The sequence below is a fragment of the Elephas maximus genome, chromosome 1 (genome assembly GCF_024166365.1).
Source record: "Elephas maximus indicus isolate mEleMax1 chromosome 1, mEleMax1 primary haplotype, whole genome shotgun sequence".
Lineage (NCBI taxonomy): Eukaryota > Metazoa > Chordata > Mammalia > Proboscidea > Elephantidae > Elephas > Elephas maximus.
The window spans coordinates 103,967,043-103,986,539 of record NC_064819.1 but is presented as its reverse complement, the minus strand read 5'-3'; the positions used below and the strand labels follow the sequence as shown (position 1 = coordinate 103,986,539).

General features: G+C 45.6%; 1 protein-coding gene and 1 pseudogene across 7 annotated transcripts in view; one reads left to right on the top strand and one right to left on the bottom strand.

Annotated features, from left to right (window-relative positions):
* The window catches only part of DAAM2 (dishevelled associated activator of morphogenesis 2), a 152,005-nt gene that overhangs the window by 34,770 nt on the left and 97,738 nt on the right, over positions 1 to 19,497 (bottom strand). For all 7 annotated transcript variants that reach the window (XM_049891385.1, XM_049891392.1, XM_049891370.1 and 4 more), the window contains exons 3-11: positions 15,838 to 15,927; positions 13,860 to 13,934; positions 13,259 to 13,353; positions 9,823 to 10,156; positions 8,448 to 8,558; positions 6,215 to 6,318; positions 3,805 to 3,871; positions 2,602 to 2,719; positions 271 to 409 (exon numbers count right to left, since the gene is read on the bottom strand). In XM_049891385.1, the coding sequence (XP_049747342.1) occupies positions 271 to 409; positions 2,602 to 2,719; positions 3,805 to 3,871; positions 6,215 to 6,318; positions 8,448 to 8,558; positions 9,823 to 10,156; positions 13,259 to 13,353; positions 13,860 to 13,934; positions 15,838 to 15,927 (1,133 nt within the window). The remainder of the gene's footprint in view (positions 1 to 270; positions 410 to 2,601; positions 2,720 to 3,804; positions 3,872 to 6,214; positions 6,319 to 8,447; positions 8,559 to 9,822; positions 10,157 to 13,258; positions 13,354 to 13,859; positions 13,935 to 15,837; positions 15,928 to 19,497) is intronic.
* Positions 4,919 to 5,615, top strand: LOC126080123 (40S ribosomal protein S3a-like; annotated as a pseudogene).

Here is a 19,497-nt window from a genome sequence, read left to right as displayed (position 1 = left end):
GGTTAATGTGCTCAGCTGGTAACTGAAAGGTTGGAGGTTTGATTCCACCCAGAGACACCTAAGAACAAAAGCCTGGTGTTGCTCCTGAAAAACCAGTCCCTGAAAACCCTACAGAGCACTGTCCTACTCTGGCACACATGGAGTTGCCCTGAGTCAAATCGACTCAGCAACCAGTCTGATTTGAGAGCTGAGGCTTCACTGGTGAGACCCAGTGTGGGGGAGAATTGGGGAAGGAGGAGGAGGACAGGGCGAAGGCTGGTCACTGCTCACATGTTGACGATGTTCTTGACATTGAAGTTCTCCAATGGAGCCAAGTCAGGGTCCACGCCCCTCTCATCCTGGAGGACAATCTGCTGGAGGATGCGGTCTAGGAGCTGCCACTGCTGGAAGTAGCCACCATTCCGCTTATCTGAGGGGTGACAGGCATCATCTTTTTTACTGGGGCTCCCTGCAGCCCCCTGGAGCCCTGTCCCAGAATCACTGCCTGGGCCCAGGCTGGTGAGGTGTTCCATTCACCACCCCTGGTAACCTTGCAGTCTGATGGAGGAGACAGTGCAGTTACGGATGGTGAATATTCACAAGTCCAGTCATCTCTGGATTATCCACAACTGATCTTATATGTATGTGTCAATCCTCCCAACATATTTCTCTACTCTCCTTCCTGGCTGCCTTTCCTTCCTGGTTGGACTCTGGGCATCCTATGTCCTGGGAATGCAAATTGCTTTTTACATTATCTCAAAAAAAAAAAAAAAAAAAAGCAAAAACAAAAAAACCCAACCCACCACCATTAGGAAAGTAAGTCTGCTCTAAAATATTACATGCTGAACAATGAAGTCTCTAGGGAAATTTAAAAATGGTAGAATTATCTATGCTACTGCTCTAAAGAGAAAGATGAATGGGAAATAATTGCAAGTGTGCTGAGAGGGAGTCAGAATGGGTTAGAGAAATGATTCATGGAATCCAGGAAGAGTTCCGGTGGAGGTGACCCTGAACTATGAGGACAAAGGCACCATGTGATGTGCCTGCTCTCACAGGGCCCTAGTCTGTCCCCCTCTACTGATAGTCTGGATGGATGTAGACTTTCCTTTCACATGACAGCCACAAGTCTCCTCTTTTGGTTCTGTATCCCAATAGCTTTGTCTCTACTGATCAGCAAGGGAGGTCAATCATAGGGATTTTTACATCAAAGTCAAATCATGATGCCTTCTCGGTAGAAGGTCAAGTCCACAAAGCCCCATTTGGGAACAAAATAGAGGGACCCCTTCACATTACCCCCATGGAACACCAGGCATGGGAACCCCTGGAAGCAGAAGTCATGTTTCCTGAGGTCTTCCTGTGTCTGCCATGAAGACCTTCTGGGCTGAGTTTTGGAGAACTGATAGCTTCCTGGTCTACACTGCAGTGCCTGTCTTTCTTTCCACCACTCCACCCAACACAGGCATTTCAAAGTGACACATTTTTCCATTTGCCTCTCACCGAGGAAAACTGGGTAAACATGTTTTATCAAAAGCCCTGACCACGAAGAAATGAAAACCCCCTCCATATATAAAGAATGCTCTCCGCTTCAGGTTCATTCACTGTAAAATGGAATAATAATACTCACCCCTTAGGTCATGTTGAGGTTTACAGATGATGTGGTAAATAAAGGACCTTACATCATGCTTGGCCCAGATTTGGCACTCAATAAATTGTGGTTATTGTCACCATCACCGTGATTACCAATACCACCATCATCATCACTAGTGAGACTCTAAGCTGAGCATTATAATTGACCATAGGAATTTTCAAAATATTGTATTTTGTGAACAGCTTAAATACCAAATGGTGCAATTACAGCTCATTTCAAATTGTATTTTTGGGTGGCTTATTAGTCTGGAAACCCTGGTGGCGTAGTTGTTAAGTACTATGGCTGATAACCAAGAGGTTGGCAGTCTGAATCTGCCAGGCACTGCTTGGAAACTCTATGGGGCAGTTCTACCCTGTCCTATAGGGTCACTATGAGTTGGAATTGGCTCGACGGCAGTGAGTTTGGTTTTGGTTTTATTAGTAGTTCCATGTAATTTATTCAATCACTGTGTATATCTGGTTCTTAAGAACTTAGCCACCCTAGTCCTATAGTCACTGACATTTGGTATTTGTAGTCTGAGGCAGGGATAAAGGAGACAGGACGGGGAGTCAGCAAGGGCTAGGTGGAGGAGTAGATAAAACACTTAAAAAGGCGTGATCACTCCACATCTATATCATTCCCCCAAGCACAAAACTTCTTACTGGAACTCCCCAAGAGGACTGATCACTCCCTTGTCATGAGCTGACAGCTGGAATAGTTTGATTCTGAAAATGCAAAGATTGAGCTACTGCTTGTTGTCCTGGGTTGTTGGAGTACCTCAGGGCCAAGTCCCCAGCTCCTCCCCTGGGTGACGGTGCAGGCTGCTCTATTTTGTTGACCCCAAGAAGGGAGGGAAGTGCAGGGGCCTGAGTCCTGTGGTCTAGCTTCCCAAGGGGGGCTCACCCACCCAGTGGGCCCTGCAGCCTTTTCTCAGCCTGCTCTGAAAGCCAGAGCTTGGGGGTCTGGTCAGGAAGCAGCAAGTACAGGGGACTCACAGGGCATTTGCAGGCAGTGGTGCAGGACAGACAGCAGACAAGGGTAGGCCTCAGTGTACTTCAGCTTCTTGTGGATCAGCTCAAACATCTGGGATGCACTCTTGGTGTCGATATGGACCTGGGGGAGCACAGGGCAGGCAGTTAATGGGGAGCAGGGAAGGGAGAGGAGGAAAAGACAAGGGAGAGAAGACCTTGTTCCCATCCACTGAGCCTATCTCCTAGGAGAGCTTTCCTTCCCCTGCCTCTGCCCCAGCTTAAAGAGAGAGACTGAGAAAAGGAGGAGGGCAATGTGTTAATTACATAGACCAGGTTTCCCTAAGCTCAGCATTTGTGACTGGATAAGTCTTTGTCGTGGGGCTGTCCTGTGCATTGTAGGATGTTCAGCAGCACCTACTCTGGCCTCTACTCACTAGATGCCAGTAGCCTCCTCCCATGTTGTGACAACCAAAAGTGCTCCAGACATTGACAAATGTCCCTGGTGGTGGGGAGGGGAATTGTCCCTGTTTGAGGACTACTGATCCAAACTAAGGGAAGGAAGCAGGGGCATAGATGGCTCAAAGCAGCAAGTGGTATAGGTGGAAAGGGCACTTCATGGGTTCATATTGTGTTGTCTACTTGTGTGACAACAGTAAGGTGCTTAACCTCTCTGACCTCAGTTTCTTCATCTACAAATCCAAGGCTTTTGTGCTACAATGGATAGTGCTTTGCGACTATGAAATGTTAGCCAAAAGTAGGTTTTTATTTGGATAAGGATTTTATAATACAATTTTTAGGCAGCAACGTTGTGTGTTTTCATGGTCTTTATGGGCAAAATGAAAATATGGTTTGGTTTGCTAAGTATGATCTGGTTAGTGATGGGGAGAGGTGACTCAGGAAATTACTGGACGGCAGAGAGAATGTCAGCCTAGGAGTGGCATTTGGGACTAATTACTTATAAGCACTGGCTTTCCTTCTCTTGGGGGTTGCAGTCTCCTTTCCTTGGAGCCACACAATGAGGGCACAAAAGCCCATCAGGTGAAGCCCTCCAGGTAAAGTCTGCCAAATAAGGCCCACCAGAGCCAGCATATTGCCAGGGCTCCAGAAACAAGACCTGGCCACAGAGGGGCACCCATCAGAGAACCAACACTAGATCCAACACAGCACAGGATCTGGAGAAGTGACTGTGGGCTCACGATGAAACCCACCCACCTCCAGGCTCCTCACCATGTCAAACCTTCTGGCTAGCTCCAGGTCATCTTCATTCCGGACCATCTCGAAGAAGTCTAAATGCCTACAGAGAAAAGGGGAGGTAGAGAGAGTAGACATTATAGCTAGGACACCCCCAGTGGAGGACTCCAGCCCCTTTGAGCCCTCTCTATCTGAATGCTTTATTCAGGTGAGGGGACTCCCCGTTCTGGAATCTGATCTTGTCCAGAGGGGCATCCCACAGAGGCTGGAAATGGACTTATAGATGAGCATTCACTTATTCTTGGAGAGGGGCAATGACCGTGGAAATGAGTGAGAGGCCATAGGACCAAAGTCAGTGGGGCTAGATAATACACACAGCATTCCCCCCACTCTGTCCCCTCCAAGGCAAACCCAGAAAGAAACCATCTGCCTGTAGGCCAACACTCTTTTCCTTTATAGGACCCCATGCCTCTCCTTCAGAGAGGCCAACCTGGGGTCCCTTCACTTAGATAGGAATTTCTCATCCTCAGCACTATTGATATTTTGGGCTGAATAATTCTTGGTTGCGGGGGGCTTTCCTGTTTCTTGTAGGATGTTTATTGGCACCCCAGTCTGTACCCACTAGATGTCAATAGCAGCCCCTCACCCCCCTCCCCCAGTTGCGACAACCAAAAATGTCTACAGTCGAATGTCCCCAGGGGGTTAAAATTATCCCCAGTCGAGAACCACTAACCTACACCTATCTTCCCCAGTGTTCTTTCCCAGCATTTGTAAAGCTAATCTCTCTCATTTTCAGCCCCCTCCACTCACCACCTCAACCCCAAACAGATCCATCCTCTGTCCCTTAAGACCCAGTATAATAAAATTGCCTGTACTAATGGGAAAGGAGCCCTGGTGGCACAGTGGTTAAGTGCTCAGCTTCTAACTGAAAGCTGGTGGGTTTGAACCCACCAGCCACTCCTCAGGAGAAAGATATGGCAGTCTGCTTCCATAAAGATTACAGCCTTGGAAACCCTATGGAGCAGTTCTACTATGTCCTACAGGTTTTAATGGAACAGAACCAGAGGGGGCTTACTGGTAACACACAGGAATTTTATTGTACCCTTTAATCAACAAGAACCTTTAGCTTTTTGGGGCTTTGAGCAGCGCCATGGCAGTTGGCAAGAACAAGCGCCTTACAAAAGGTGGCAAAAAAGGAGCCACGAAGTGGTTGATCCATTTTCTAAGAAAGATTGGTATGATGTGAAAGTACCAGCCATGTTCAATATAAGAAATATTGTGAAAACTCTAGCCACAAGATCTCAAGGAACAAAAATTGCATCTGATGGCCTCAAGGGTCATGTTTTTGAATTGAGCCTTGCTAACCTGCAGAACTATGAAGTCACATTTAGAAAATTCTAGCTAATTACTGAGGATGTCCAGCACAAAAACTGCCACACCAACTTCCATGGCATGGATCTTACCAGTGACAAAATGTGCTCCATGGTCAAAAACTGGCAGACCATGATTGAAGCTCATGTCGATGTCAAGACCACCGGTGGTTATTTGCTTCGTCTGTTCTGTGTTGGTTTTACTAAAAAAATGCAATAATCAGATTTGGAAGACATTTTATGCTCAGCACCAACAAGTCCACCAAATCCAGAAGAAAATGATGGAAATCATGAGCCAAGAGGTGCAGACAAATGACTTGAAAGAAGTGGTCAATAACTTGATTCCAGATAGCATTGGGAAAGACATAGAAAAGGCTTACCAATCTATCCTCTCCATGAGGTGTTAGTTAGAAAAGTAAAAATGCTAAAGAAGCCCATGTTTGAATTGGGAAAACTCATGGAGCTTCATGGTGAAGGTAGTAGTTCTGGAAAAGCTACCGGAGATGAAACAGGTGCTAAAGTTGAATGAGCTTATGGCTATGAGCCACCTGTTCAAGAATCTGTTTAAAATTCAAGATTTTTAATGGTGACAAATAAAAGATCTTACTTGTGGAAAAAAAAAAAAAGAACCTTTATAGCTCGCATTTTGGGTGGGTCATTTCTTTGTTGAGCAGGAGTGCAATGAAGGACATTTAGCATTCCTGGCCCCCAATGACACATACCAGAAGTGCCCCTCACCAGCCATTTTGAAAACCAAAGACCATTTCCACATATTTTTAAATGCCCCCTAGGGAGCAGTACTTCTGTGGTTGAGTACTATTAGGTTCATCTGTCTATAAGATCAGAGATAAGTCAAACAGGTCAGCAAAGAAGACAGTCAAGGACATAGGTAAGAGGTGGGACAAGGTGGCAGGAGAGCTGTCTACCTTCCCACACACGCACAGAGCTGATTCTGAATCTATGCTGGGTTATGATGGGTGGGTTCCAGTAGGAATAGCAGCCTTAAATGTCCTGACCATCCCAAACTGAGGCACTGCTCACAGGTTTGCAGTGGGGACTGGTGGCTTGAGCCTTACTTGTCCAGGATGGCATTCTCATGCTGCCGGAGTTTGTCAATCACAGGCTGTATCCCCAGCATCAGGAACTCATACCGTAGATGCAGGCGGAACTCCAGATTATCCTGGGGGTCACCAAGGGAAAACCAGACTTACTGGCTGGTTCAAGACCCCAGTTCTCAGTTGTCCCACCCCAGCCATTGTCCCACCACATCTCCTGCAGCAAACTTACCTGGAGCTGCTTCAAGTCCCAGAGCTCCAAGAAAGGACAGGAGGAGACATCCTTTGACCTTGTTATTTCTCTAAAGCATGCCCACTGCCCAACTCCTTTAAGGTTCCTGCCTCATTTCCTTCAAGTCCTTATCAGTTTTCTCTTAGCCTTCAGCATCAAACAGCAGTGGTATATAGTGATAGAGCACAAGCTTTGAAATCAGACAGATCTTGGTTCAAATCCCTGCTCAGCTACTTAATGGCTTTGTAATCCTGGGAAAATTTTAGTTTCCTCATCTGTAAATGGGAACATTACCTACCTACTTAGGGTGATATTCATAAAAATTACCTGGTGAGTCATAGTTAGCAACTAAGCGGAACAGATGCCAGCCATGAATAGCTGGTACTGGTAAAGGTGATGTTAGCATCTTAAGGGCAGATAATTCCTCCAACCCTTCTCACTTAACCAGTCCATAAGGACTAAATGCAAAAATACATGCTGGGAGAAAAAAGGGAAATGTAAAGATCTTTAAATTGTTCCTTTTGTCCTTCAACAGTTGACCTTAACTGGGGAGTATGATTGACTTAGAATTTGTGGAGTTCCCCTGCTCTTCAAGTCCTTCCTCTAATGTCATTATTTCTACAGTCTGAGGACCCCATATAGCAGTGGTGTCACTAGGGGAGGGCAGGGGGTGCAGACTGCACTGGGTGACACTGTCAGAGGGGGTGATACCAAAAAGACTCTATAAAATTTTTGTGCAGTGTTTCAGCAGAAATTTATTTTTTTTTATAAAAAGTCCCTGTAGTCATAACAACAAAAACATTTTTCATAAGCCCAGTTTACAGCTATCAATATACCTACAAGGCTAAAGCTCTATGCTAATTTACTTTCTGAACCTTCTAATGCCCTCTGGTGGCACCCTGGTGGCACAGTGGTTAAGAGCTCAGCTGCTAACGAAAAGGTCGGCAGTTTGAATCCACCAGGCAGTTCTTGGAAACCCTATGGAGCAGTTTTATTCTCCTACAGGGTCACTATGAGTCAGAATTGACTTGAAGGCAACTGTTTTTTTTAATGCCCTCTGGTCAGAGCTGTCATTATTACCCAATTACAACGATGCTTCAAATCACCTGGTTTTGTCTACATGTGCTACAAGCACGCACAGTTGTTTTCATTGCTGCCAGTGTTTTATAGTCCCTGATTTTATCAGATTTACTGGTGTTTTAGCTACAATATTATGGTGGTTAGCATTTGTGAACCTCTATCAATAACTTTTTGAGAATGAAGTAGTGGTTAAAGAAAAGAAGGAGTGATACACAGAAATTATAATTTATGAGTAACATTAGTACAAAAAACATTACTAAGGATTCTGCATGGTCTGGTACAGGAGGAGGTCGAGTGGGGAGGTGACACCATGAGTTACTGCACTAAGTGACACCAACACTGTCATTCAGACTCCAAAAGAAGGGACGCCAGAAGCCATACCTCCTGCAGGACTAGAAGCCAGTCCGAGAGCAGGCTAACAGAGCTCTAGAAAGAAGGGCCAACACTTGTCCTCCTCCTATAAATGACCCCCCACCACCTGAGCCAACATCAGCAGCCAAGTTCAGTGGTTGTCTATGTTCTTTGCCCATGACATACATGATGCATGATGTTGCCTATGTAGGAAACTCGCCATGAGTGCTCCCAGGTTTAGACAAAAACCCAAAAGAATTCTGTATTGAAGCAAAGCCAGAATTAGTTTTTGCCACAACTTTTGAGAGCCACAGATAAGCTAGGCTGTGGGATATATACAGTCCAGGTCTGGTTGGTGCTGTGTTGCCCTCCGTAACAGTAGGGTTCATGACATGCTCTTCTCTCTTGGTCCCGAGTGAAGGAGGCATGAGGTTATAAAGATAATCTAACGATGGTGATGATAGTGGCAGCCACACCAGCCAAATGCCTTGACCCCTTCCCACTACCGCTTCTCCAGGAACCATGCACGCCTCTACCTGCCCCAGACCCAGGAAGTCAGTGAACAGCAAAGGCCAGGAGAAGGTGCCTCACCTCTCCAGCTCCAGCATTGAGGACAGCGTTGATAAAGGACATGATAGCTGTTTTCAGATTCACTTCATCCCGGTATCGGCCCAAACTTCGGTCTAGCTCGTTCAGCAGCGTCTGGAGGGAAAGGCAGGACAGACAAGGAGAGGACAGCTCAGAATACTACAAGTCCAGCCTCTAAGGCTTTGCTCCTGCCATTCCAACTACCTAAGATGCCCCATCCATTCTCTCTACCTATCATGTCTACCTAGCTTCTCTCAGACCACCCCTAAAACTCAAATTGCCAGGAAGAGTTCTTTGCCTTTCCACACTTCAGCCTCAGTACCGACTAACTTCTTCATCACTCAGCTTTTGAGGGCTTGGTTTATATTGCTGGGCAGTGCCGAAGTGCTGCTTATAATTGTGCTTCAGTTGTCTACAAAAAAAATAAATAAATAAACAAACCTGTTGCCGTCGAGTCAATTCCGACTCAAAACAACCCTATAGGACGGAGTAGAACTGTCCCATCGAGTTTCCAAGGAACACCTGGTGGATTTGAACTGCCAACCTTTTGGTTAGCATCTGTAGCACTTAACCATTATGACACCAGGGTTTCCTCAGTTGTTTACAGCTCTTATGTATTCCTTACCCATCCCCTTGGTAGTATGGACACTGCCTTTTATCTCTTTTGTGTCTTCTGCAAAGGCCAGGGGCCACTTTCTGCACAGAGCAGGTGCTCAATATTGTCAGATGACAGAATGAACAAATAGCATATGCTAGAGGAGACCATAGAATTTGGAATGAGAGCTCACGTCTATGGAGCACTTGCTGTGTGCCAGGCACTGTGCTAAAAAAGAAAAAAATTAAAGACACTCCATATTTATTGTCTGACTCATTGGTACTTCTCTAGGGCAGGTCAGGGAGAAGAAAAGAGAACGGCATGGCCTGGGCTCCCAGAATTGGTCCCAGTGTCCCCAGTGGACACTGGCTCAGCAAAGGGTGTCACCTCGACCCCGGCAATTGCATTCTAGTCAACAATTCTTGACTGACGCCCTATAATGAGCAGGTGCTGGGCTCAGAGGTGTAAAAGCCACAAGTAAAGCAGGTTAATATTCCAACCTCTTGGGAAGGCCCAGGACCTAGTGAAGGGGACACGTCCATTTTCCCAGCCTAACTCTTAAAGAGGGCTCTAACTCTTAAGGCCCCTCGTGTCTTTTTATGTAAACTCTCTGGGTCCCAGTACTCTGCCTGTTACCTGCCAGGAGCCCCCATGCAGCCCACATTACCTTCCCCCTTTCCCCCAAGTCTCTGCCACAGAAAATCCTCTGTCTGTCACCCCCAGGATATGACACCCCTGCCTGCCCCACCTGGCTGGCACCCCGCCCTCCATCAGGCCCCTTACCTGGAAGCGCGTCCGCTCGGCCGCATACACCTGATAGTGCAGCATGGCCTGCAGTACCTTCTTGTGGCCTCCAGGCACCAGGCACACGGCGCCCAGGATCTCCAGAACCGCCACCTTGGTCTTGCTGTTCTCCGTGCGCAGGCTCTGTGCGATGGTGCTGATGGCCTCAGGCTGTGCCAGCACATGGGCCCGGCCCTGGGAGTTGTTCATCAGTGCCTTGATGCAGCCAATGAGCGAGGTGTGGATGCGACTCTCACAGGTGGCGTGGTCCATGCTCCGGAGGAAATTCAGCAGACAGGTCAAGCCTTCCAGCTCGATGAAGCGGGTCACAAACCTACCCCAGCAAGAAAAATGGTGTCTTGCATTTGCATACTATTCTGAATACACTTTGCAAACAAACAAACCCATTGCCGTCAAGTCTATTCCGACTCATAATGACCCTACAGGACAGAATGGAACTGCCCCATATGGTTTCCAAAGAGTGCCTGGTGGATTCAAACTGCCAACCTTTTGGTTAGCAGCCGTAGCTCTGAACCACTACACCACCAGGGTTTCTGTTTTGCAGATAGTTACCCCCATTACCTGTGTACCACCATGCACCCTGTTGTACCTATAGTAGCCTCTAGGTTCATTTATAAAGTTTACCTAAAGCACAAAATCCATCCTCTCACCCTCACAGGAGACTAGCATCTCATTTGCATTTTAAATGTCTTGCATTTGAATATCATTGACTTGCATAACTATGATGGTGTGTATGTGAAGAAGATTATCATAATTATTATGGCTGTTAAACCTAAATCCACCTCAAAGAATTCTGAAGACTCATTTCCACCAAGGATAGGAATTAAGAGAATTACAGTCAGATAACAAGAAGGACTTCCAGACAGTGAGCCCACTGGAGTCACTGAGTCAAGGGACAAAGACCGGGAAGCTACTTTTCAAGGGATCCTTAAGGGAACAGCAGAGAGTTCTTGAATGTCAGCAGAAAACATTAAAAACCACTGGTTGGGTGGGTTCTTAACCTGGAGTCTGTGCCCCCCTAAAGGGACTCAATTCAGGGGTCCATGAACTTGGACGTGAAAAGAAAATCACATTTTTATTTTTGCTAACCTCTAACTGAAACTTAGCATTTCCTTCGGTGATAAATGGAGGCAATAAACGATAGTGGTGTTAGCAGAACCTGTGACGATCACCAAAAGAAATCACAGCTATTTTCATAACAAATTATGGTTGTTGCAGGTATCTCAAAATATCATTTATACTTATCAGTACTTCAAGATTATGGCCGTTATCAGACCCACCGCTAGCTCTTGCTGTTGAAGCATAAAGAAGCACATTTAGTGCTATCTCACAAATTTGTAATATTTTAAATAACTTACTAGGTTTATTTTTAAATCCTATCTATTTTACTTTATTACTTAAAAGCATTACTCTGATAAAGTGGTCCATATTTTTCACCCAGGTGCCAAAAACATCTCTCTCTCTCTCACACACACACACACACAAAGGTTTAGAACCCTTGATTTAGTAGAATAATTAATGACCCAGAGAAATAGTCATAAATAAATGAGGAAACCACTAAACATAATAAATACACAAAGTGTATTTGTGTGTGTTTCCATACTTTAGCATACAAATGTGCCTAGGAAAATAGAAGGATAAACTTTCAAACTGTTGTTAATACTAGGTTTTCTGTTTTTGTTTTTACTTTCTTCTATTACATGATTTTTTGTAGCCCACAAAAGTTTCACAATAACTGCATGTAAAATTTATAATCAGAATGTTATTAAGGGAAAGAAAAACAAATTGAGGTGGGAGATGAACCTGGCAACCTTCAGAGTGAGTGAGCGTATGTGAGTGTGTTGTGTGTGAGTGTGTGTGTGTGTAGATGAATGGCCTGGTCAGAGGACACTGTGCAAATATGTCAGTGATTCAGCCCGGTGAGCTGTCCACTCTTTGCATGTCAAGGGGCTGGAGGAATTAGAAAGTCAGAGGTTGTGACACCAACCCTTGGTCTCTTATTCCTGACCTCCTCACCCTTTCCTACATCCTCTTCCCATACCAGACCTGCACCCCTACTAGAGAAGAAAAGGGGGTTTAGGATCTTCCTATACTCCTTGAGGCTCTGTTTCCAGGCTCCTAGGGCAGAGGGTTCAGCCCAGGCGACACACACACACACTCACACACGCAGAGGACAAGCCAGTGGATTGCTGGTAAATGTCTAAAAACTGGGTCTCTTAGGGAAGAAAGGGTGGGGGGGAGATAATCGCCACATTTTGTGGTATAAATACTCCCATAGAGCCAATTTCAAGCTACCAATGTGACATCACTGAGCATGTAGGTCAGGAGACATGCAGGATAGTACCCCATTAAAAAAAACAAAACAAACCAAACCTATTGCTGTCGAGTCAATTTCAACTCATAACGATCCTACAGGACAGAGCAGAACTGCCCCATAGGGTTTCCAAGGAGTGGGTACTGGTGGATTCGAACTGCTGAACTTTTGGTTAGCAGCCGAGCTCTTACCTACTGCACCACCAGGGCTCCAGTACACCATTATGTATATCATATTTCCACCAGGCAGATACAATGGATGTGAATAAACTCAAGAAGCATATAGGTCATGGTAAAATGCAGCAAAATAATTAGGGAGTGATAAGGTTTGAGTATTTATTACCTTTGTTTTTGATATACCTTATTGAATTGTAAGTTTACATAATTTAGTTTTTAACCATAGCTATGTTTAACAACTGGTTTGCAAAATTCCTGAGAATTTAACAGTTAGCTCTCACAAGATGGTCAGAGCCAGTTGCAGCACACCACTGAGCAGACCCAAACCCAAGAACCCTTGCCTCCTGCACTGTGTGGTCTGAGAAGGAGAGAGGTTCTGGGGTTCTTTTATGGTCTTTAGGACACTCATCATTCCCTTTTCCTTTCCTCAGGGAAAACTGCATTGCTCCCACTCTGGATGGAGAAAGGACATCCATAGACACCGCATCTCCCCCTAGTGGTGGGAGTATTTCTCAACCTACACCCACCTCCTTCCTGGCTGGGGCGCTCACCCTGCCCCTCATTCTCAGGAAGCTCCTTCTTGGACACCTTCTCCATTTGGTCACTCTCCTGTTCTAGCCTCCCCCCAAAACAAGCACCTGCCCTCAATTTCTCTTTAGGTACTCTTTGGATCTAAGGTTTATTCAGTTTTCACATGTAAATCTCCCCTCCTCCCCAATGTGCTCAGCCCCAGCAACCCCAAGGCAGAGAGGATGAAAGGACCTGGGAAGTAAAGTCGTGTAAGTGACCTTAAGTGAATGCTGGGAGTGAAGCTGAACCAGGAGAGAAGCAGAGAACTGTGTGAAGCCATAGGAAGTTGAAGGGGGGGAACTGACTGGGTGAAGGGATGTGGAAGGAAATGAGGGAAGGTGAACCAGAGTGACACCTCATGGGCTGCGTTCGAAGAGCTGTCTTCAGGTCTTCCACGACTTGGTTCCTCATCTCGGTCTCCTCCTCATCAAATGCGTACAGACTCTGCATCTGTGGAGCGAGAGAATAAGAGAGTACAAAGGTCATCCTGGGTTGCCTGTCTCCTAACACCCTGCACCCCCACCCCAGGTATGACCCAGAGGCCACCCTCCCTTCAGGAAGGGTGAGGCCTCAGGGAATGGTTTGCTAAAACAAAGTGATCCAGTGAGAAGAGACTTTGATACTCTAAGAAGACCTTGGTTCTGATCCTGGACCTCAGTTTTCTCATCTCTAAAATGGGGAGAATTATGGGCCCAGCCCATTTCCCAAGCATGTGTGACATTTAAGTGGGTTCAGAAATGTTTAAATGGTTGGGCAATCTAAAGTCACACAGAGTGGGGAGGGTTTATGCTAAGATCCTGGGCATAATCAGAACGCTGCTGAGCCCCAGTGAGTGGGGCATCAGGCACAGGGAAAGGTAGGGTGACACATCTTGAGGGTCTCTGCCCTCCTCATCCTTTCAGTGCCGGGATGGGGTAGGCAGGGTGACGTCGGGCAGGGGGAGAGGGACTGCTCACCGCGGCCATGGAGTTGATACGGTCGATATAATAGTCAGGCCAGCTGGTTGCCAGCTTGTTGGGGTCCTCCTGCTCCTGGAATGAGAAGAGGGATGGTATGGACCAACAGGCAAGACGAGGCCCGTGGCCTGAGGTCCTGAGCTTCATGTGGTGTCAGCAGAGGGATTCATTTCCCAGCCCAGCCCAGATGGGTGACTTTCGGGAAGTTACAAAATCTTCATTTCCTCCTTGGGATAATGAACGTTTAATCTCAGGACCACAAAATGACATGGGCAAAAACTATGCAGGTAGACACACTTTCATTGAACAATGTGAACAAGAAAAAAGAAAAAAAATCTTTCCCTTTTCCTATGCTACCTTTGTTCTGATTATGCTTAATAAAACATAGTTTTATGTCTGTTTGATCTCATAAAAATGTGTGCTTAAATTTTTTATATGTTTTTTCTAGCTTGTTTTCTTTTAATATCATTCTTATTGTATTTTACAGAAGTCTTGGTCTGTGACAGTTTGGAAATTTGAAACCTCAGTCTCTCACATAGTTTGAGAAGCACTGATATAAAGCATTCGGTGTAATGCCAAACACAGAGTAGGTGCTCAGTAAATAGTAAATTAACAAAAAGGAAATAGTAACTCCCAAGGCCCCAGGTTTGGAAACTCAGGAGTCCTCACAGGCCTGTGGTTTAATAATCAAACTTTCCTGAACGAGGGGTAAATGCAGTGTCTAGATCAGAGAACCATTGGCTCAGCTCTCAGGCCCCAAGAGAAAGACCCAACTTTCCCCCAGATATGAGCAAGAATGACAAGAAGTTAATAAACATTAATGTTGATTGAAAATCTAGCCCTTTCCTCCAGCCAAATAAATATGCTTCTGGGCATTACCCAGGCCCTGTTTGTTCCTGTCCCTGGGCTCTGGTCACTTTGAATGCTCCTTCTCATCTTCCTTCTGTCAATCATCTGCCTCCAAATCTATGTGTTCACCTACCTCCTCCAGGAACCTCTCCAAAGAAGCACCTCTCTGCCAGCTAGCTGCCCTGGCCCTTGCCCTGCCTCCCTCAGCCATGTCCACTTGGCTTTCACTCTTTTGTTTCATAAAATCCTTGTTTTGGTCTTCGTGACTTCATGTGGACATATGTGTTAAAATCTTCATGACTCAAGGTCAAGAATTCTGTCTTCTACCTTGTTTTAGGGGTGGGGAGAGGAATCTCACCACCAAAAACAACTGCATGAGTGAGCAAACACATACTCTCCTACACTGGGTGGCTCATCACTCCTCCACTCCATATGCACTTAATGAGCACCTGCTAAACGCCAATCACTGTATTGAGTCTTGAATGCAGGTCTCTGACTTGGACAGAACAGTCTAATACCAGAGGCAGAGTGCTAAATGCTCTACGGTAGAACTCAGTAGTCAACCGTGGAAACCGGGGGAAGCGGCATCTAACACAGGCTTGGGAGGTAGCGGCGGGGGGCTGGTTGATCTAAGCCCCCTGGTGTGGGTTATTAAAGATTAAGAGACATCGTTGAAGGTAAGACAGGTGTGTGTGCGGGGCGGGGTGGAGGGTGTTACAGAAAGAGGAAGTATCATACAAGAAGGTAGAGGGGCTTAAAATTTGGTGGGGAAATTATACACAATTTGGTTGGGAAAGTAGTGAGAGATGCCCTTATATCTTAATAAACCATATACTTTAGCTGTACAAGAGGTCAGCTTAAGGGAATTCCAAAATAAATCAATTTGGAAAGCAGGGAGTCATGAGACATGATTAATTACACCTGGAATTTATTTTCTTTCCCCTTACTCTTTCCCTCTTTTTCTCTCTCCCTCCCTCTCTCTTTCCATCTGTCTCTGATTTATTCATTGCTGTTTCTCCATTGCTGGCCCATAATAGTGTCCATTGAATGAACAAGTGAGTATGGAGGCAAGAACTGTCCCAGGGCTGTGGGGCCTGAGGTGGCAGTGGAAGGGGCTCAGAGCTGGCACCTTCTTCTTGCTGCAGTAGATCTGCCATTTCTTCTCAGGAGGCAGTGCAAACACAGCCTCCCGGTTTTTGTCAGTGAGATCCAACTCATCCTGCAAAGACAACAAGAACAAAACAATGTCAGAGACATTGAGATTAGAATGTTCAGTCCTATGGGAAATTACAGTCCTCCAAAATCCAGCCCTCAGCCTTATATCTTCCTCCCAAAGAGCACAAAAGGTATGACAGGGCAATTCCTTTTCTTACTAGAAGCACAGTTTCAATTTCTTCACCTCAGTCCAAGCCTGTGCTTCTTCTGCTCATGCTTTCCTTACTTCCTGTCCACGGCTCCCCCCGTCTCTCCAAATCCACCCTCCTCCTTCTCCAGGCCACTGTGCCTTGCCATCTACTGCACTGCTTCACTAGCCCTTAATCCTCCTGACCATTATTTCTTGTCTTCTCTCCCTTGTCCTGCCTTCTCTTGTCAACCCACCAAGTCAAGGCCTGAGAAAGAAAGTACAGTATTCAGTCTACAGACTGAGTCCTGCCTCACTCTCAGCAATTCTCTGGCTTCCCCAGTGTCTGTGTGGATTCCAGCACGGGCCAGGGAGAGCTGGTGAGGCCCAGGAGCTCAGCAGAGTAGGAAGGGAATGCCACATCAAAGGAGGCATCAATCTGCTTCCCAGGAAGGCAGGCCTGTTGAAGGCAGCCCTCGCCTCCTGCACAACCAAGACAAGGCTGTACACAGCCAGAACCACAGGGCTCAGCCCTCCACCAGGCTGGCCCACACTTTCCAAGGAGAAGAACTGGAAGTTTCATCAAGTTTAGGGTAACTCTCTAGGTAATTTGGGACGATTTTATAGAATTGGCTGTGCCAGATGGCCCTTAAAAAGCTCTCTTCTTGAAGCTTCCTTCTCCCGTGGTTCATGAGCAATGCTCTGGCTCATTAAAGAAACAGCTATGGGCCATAAAGAACAGAATGTGTTTTTGGCTCAATTATAATGGGCTCTTTTCTTATCGAAAGCAAAACTCGAATTAGGACAACAATGCATAAGATTACTAATCTTTGGATTTGCAAAAGTAATAAACAATGAAAGCAATGTCTAAGAAGTGTAAGTACCTAACTAGATAAGTATATTAAATGTCAATATCTATACTCGTTTTCCTATACTTTTTATTGAAGAGAAAGCATTTAACACTTTCCTTCACCTAGATCAGAAATGTCCAATAGAAACACAATGCAAGCCTCAAATATTTTTTAAATTTTCTTGTCACATTAAAAAAGCAAAAAAAAATAAGTGAAATTAATTTTAATAATACATTTTCTTTAGCCTAATCAGAAATATTACTATTTCACCATGTAATCGGTGTGAAAAATTATCAATGTCATATCTTATATATATATTTTTTCACACTAAGTTTTCAAAATCGGGTGTATATTTCACACTGACTTCGTCTCAATTCAAACGAATCACATTTCAAGTGCTTAGTAGCCCCGTGTGGCCAGTGGCTGCCATATTGGACAGCACAGACACAGATTATATGAAATAACGCCCATCAGCTTCCCTGCCCTTGGAATTAAAGACTCCTGCAGCTTTAACGCCAAAAGTTCTTCCCTGTAACCATTCTCTACATATCCCAGGGATATTCATAGTCAAAATCCCCAGAGCCTGCTTGAGATTTCTGCGTGTTTCCTCAAAATCAGGAAGGGGAGGAAAACTAGAGCTCTGTACACCATACATTTCCCAGCATAAACCCTGTACCTCTTCTACCTCTGTGCATTTGCTTACACAATTAGTTCTGCGGGGACTGCCCTCCCTGACCAGCCACCCTAAGCACCCTAGTCTAATTTCCATGCGGAAAGTCAGCCCCCTGCAAGCCTTCTATAGACCAAGTCAGAACAATCTCCCCCTTCTTAAACCCCAGAGAAAGTATAGTCAGCCTTATATTCTGGATATTTATGGGCTTGTTTCTTCTCACTAGTGGTCTCTCATCACTAAATCTGTGCACAGATCTCAGTAGTATATCAATGGACATAACTTTGCCCGGCCCAGGCAGCATATGACTCTGCTGATCACTCCATATTGAATCCTTCTGCCCAGTGTCTTTGACAACCACACTCTTCAGGAGCGTCTCTCCAAGTTCCTTCTGGGGCGGAAGCCCCTCAAGGCACCATCCCGGTTCCTCTTCTCTCCTCCCTTGCTGTTTCTCTCTAAGTGAAGCCTTCTCACTACTGGCAAAAAAAAAACCCTCAAAAACCAAGCCCATTGCTGTCGAGTCAACTCTGACTCATAGCGACCCTATAGGACAGAGTAGAAATGCCCCAAAGGGCTTCTAAGGAGCGCCTGGTGGATTTGAACTGCCGACCTTTTGGCTAGCAGGTGCAGCACTTAACCACTACACCACCAGGGTTTCCCACAATTGGCAAGGACTTAGTTGTTACCCCAAACGCTCTCAAACTTGTGCCTCCCTCCCACCTGTTTCCTGAGCTCCAGACCCTCAGACCCAACTGCCTTCTGTCCTTCCCTACTTTGATGTCCGTTAGGTACCTCAAACTCTTATGCAATGTTACTATGTGTCAGGTACTTTTCTAAGTGTTTAATGTTTATTCATTTATTTGAAATTTACCACAACCCATTTTACAGATGAGAAAACTGTGGCACAGAGAGATCGTATAAATTAAACTCGTCATCCCAGCCCCCAAACCTGAGTCTCCTTCAGTTGGCCCTACCCTGTATGAGGCCCCACCATCCACCTAGTTTCTCAAGTCGGAAACCTGGTTCTTCCTTGATTCCTACTCATTCACCAGTCCTGCCAAGTCCTCTTATCTTTTCTCCTAGCTAAGTGTTGAATCTATTTGCGGCTCTCTGTCCTCACTGCTAACATCCTGGAGCTACCATTCTCCCTAACTTGGATTGCTACAATAGCCTCCTAATAGTCTAACCAGAACCCTTCTTCAGCAAAGTATCCCTACTGGTCCTTTAGAAAAGCAGTTTGGGTCACCTTGAACCCCTGCTTAAAGCCTTCAGCGGCTTCCCTTAGCCCTGAGGATTTAATCCCAAATCCTTAGTTATTCTGGTCTTCATTGTGTCCCCCAAGAGGACCTAGCTCTTTTCTGACTTGAGACTCTCACATGTGCTGTTTCTTCTGCAGGGAAACTTCTGGCATTGTTCCGTACCCACATTCACCCATCTAACCATCATTCTGCCTTCAGATCTCAGTAGAAATATCACTGCTTTAGGGAGACCACCTCATTACTGTTCAAAACCAGTCTTCTCTGCTAGGCTTCATGTCCTGCGAGAAGCGGGAATCATTGCTCATCACAAAATCCCTAGGGTGCTCCTAGGGCCCAGCTCACAGCAGCCCCTCAAGAAATATTTTTCATTTATTTCATACACGATGCTAATCTCCGTGCAGGTAAGACTTATTTGATTCATCTCTGCTTTTGCCAAAGTGCATTGCAAACACTCTTGCCCACTGAAGATGCTCAATAAATGTATGTTGAATAAAAGGGCCAAAGAAAGCAACACCTCTTGTCATGTCTTTCTTTCAAAATTCTCACACTCTATTCAAGAAAATGTCCCTGACTAACACCAGTCAGGCTTCAAATGTTATTCTACACTATTGAAGGCTTCGTTTCTTCTCCTATGCTGAGGCGAGGTATAAGTCAAGGCAACAATGAG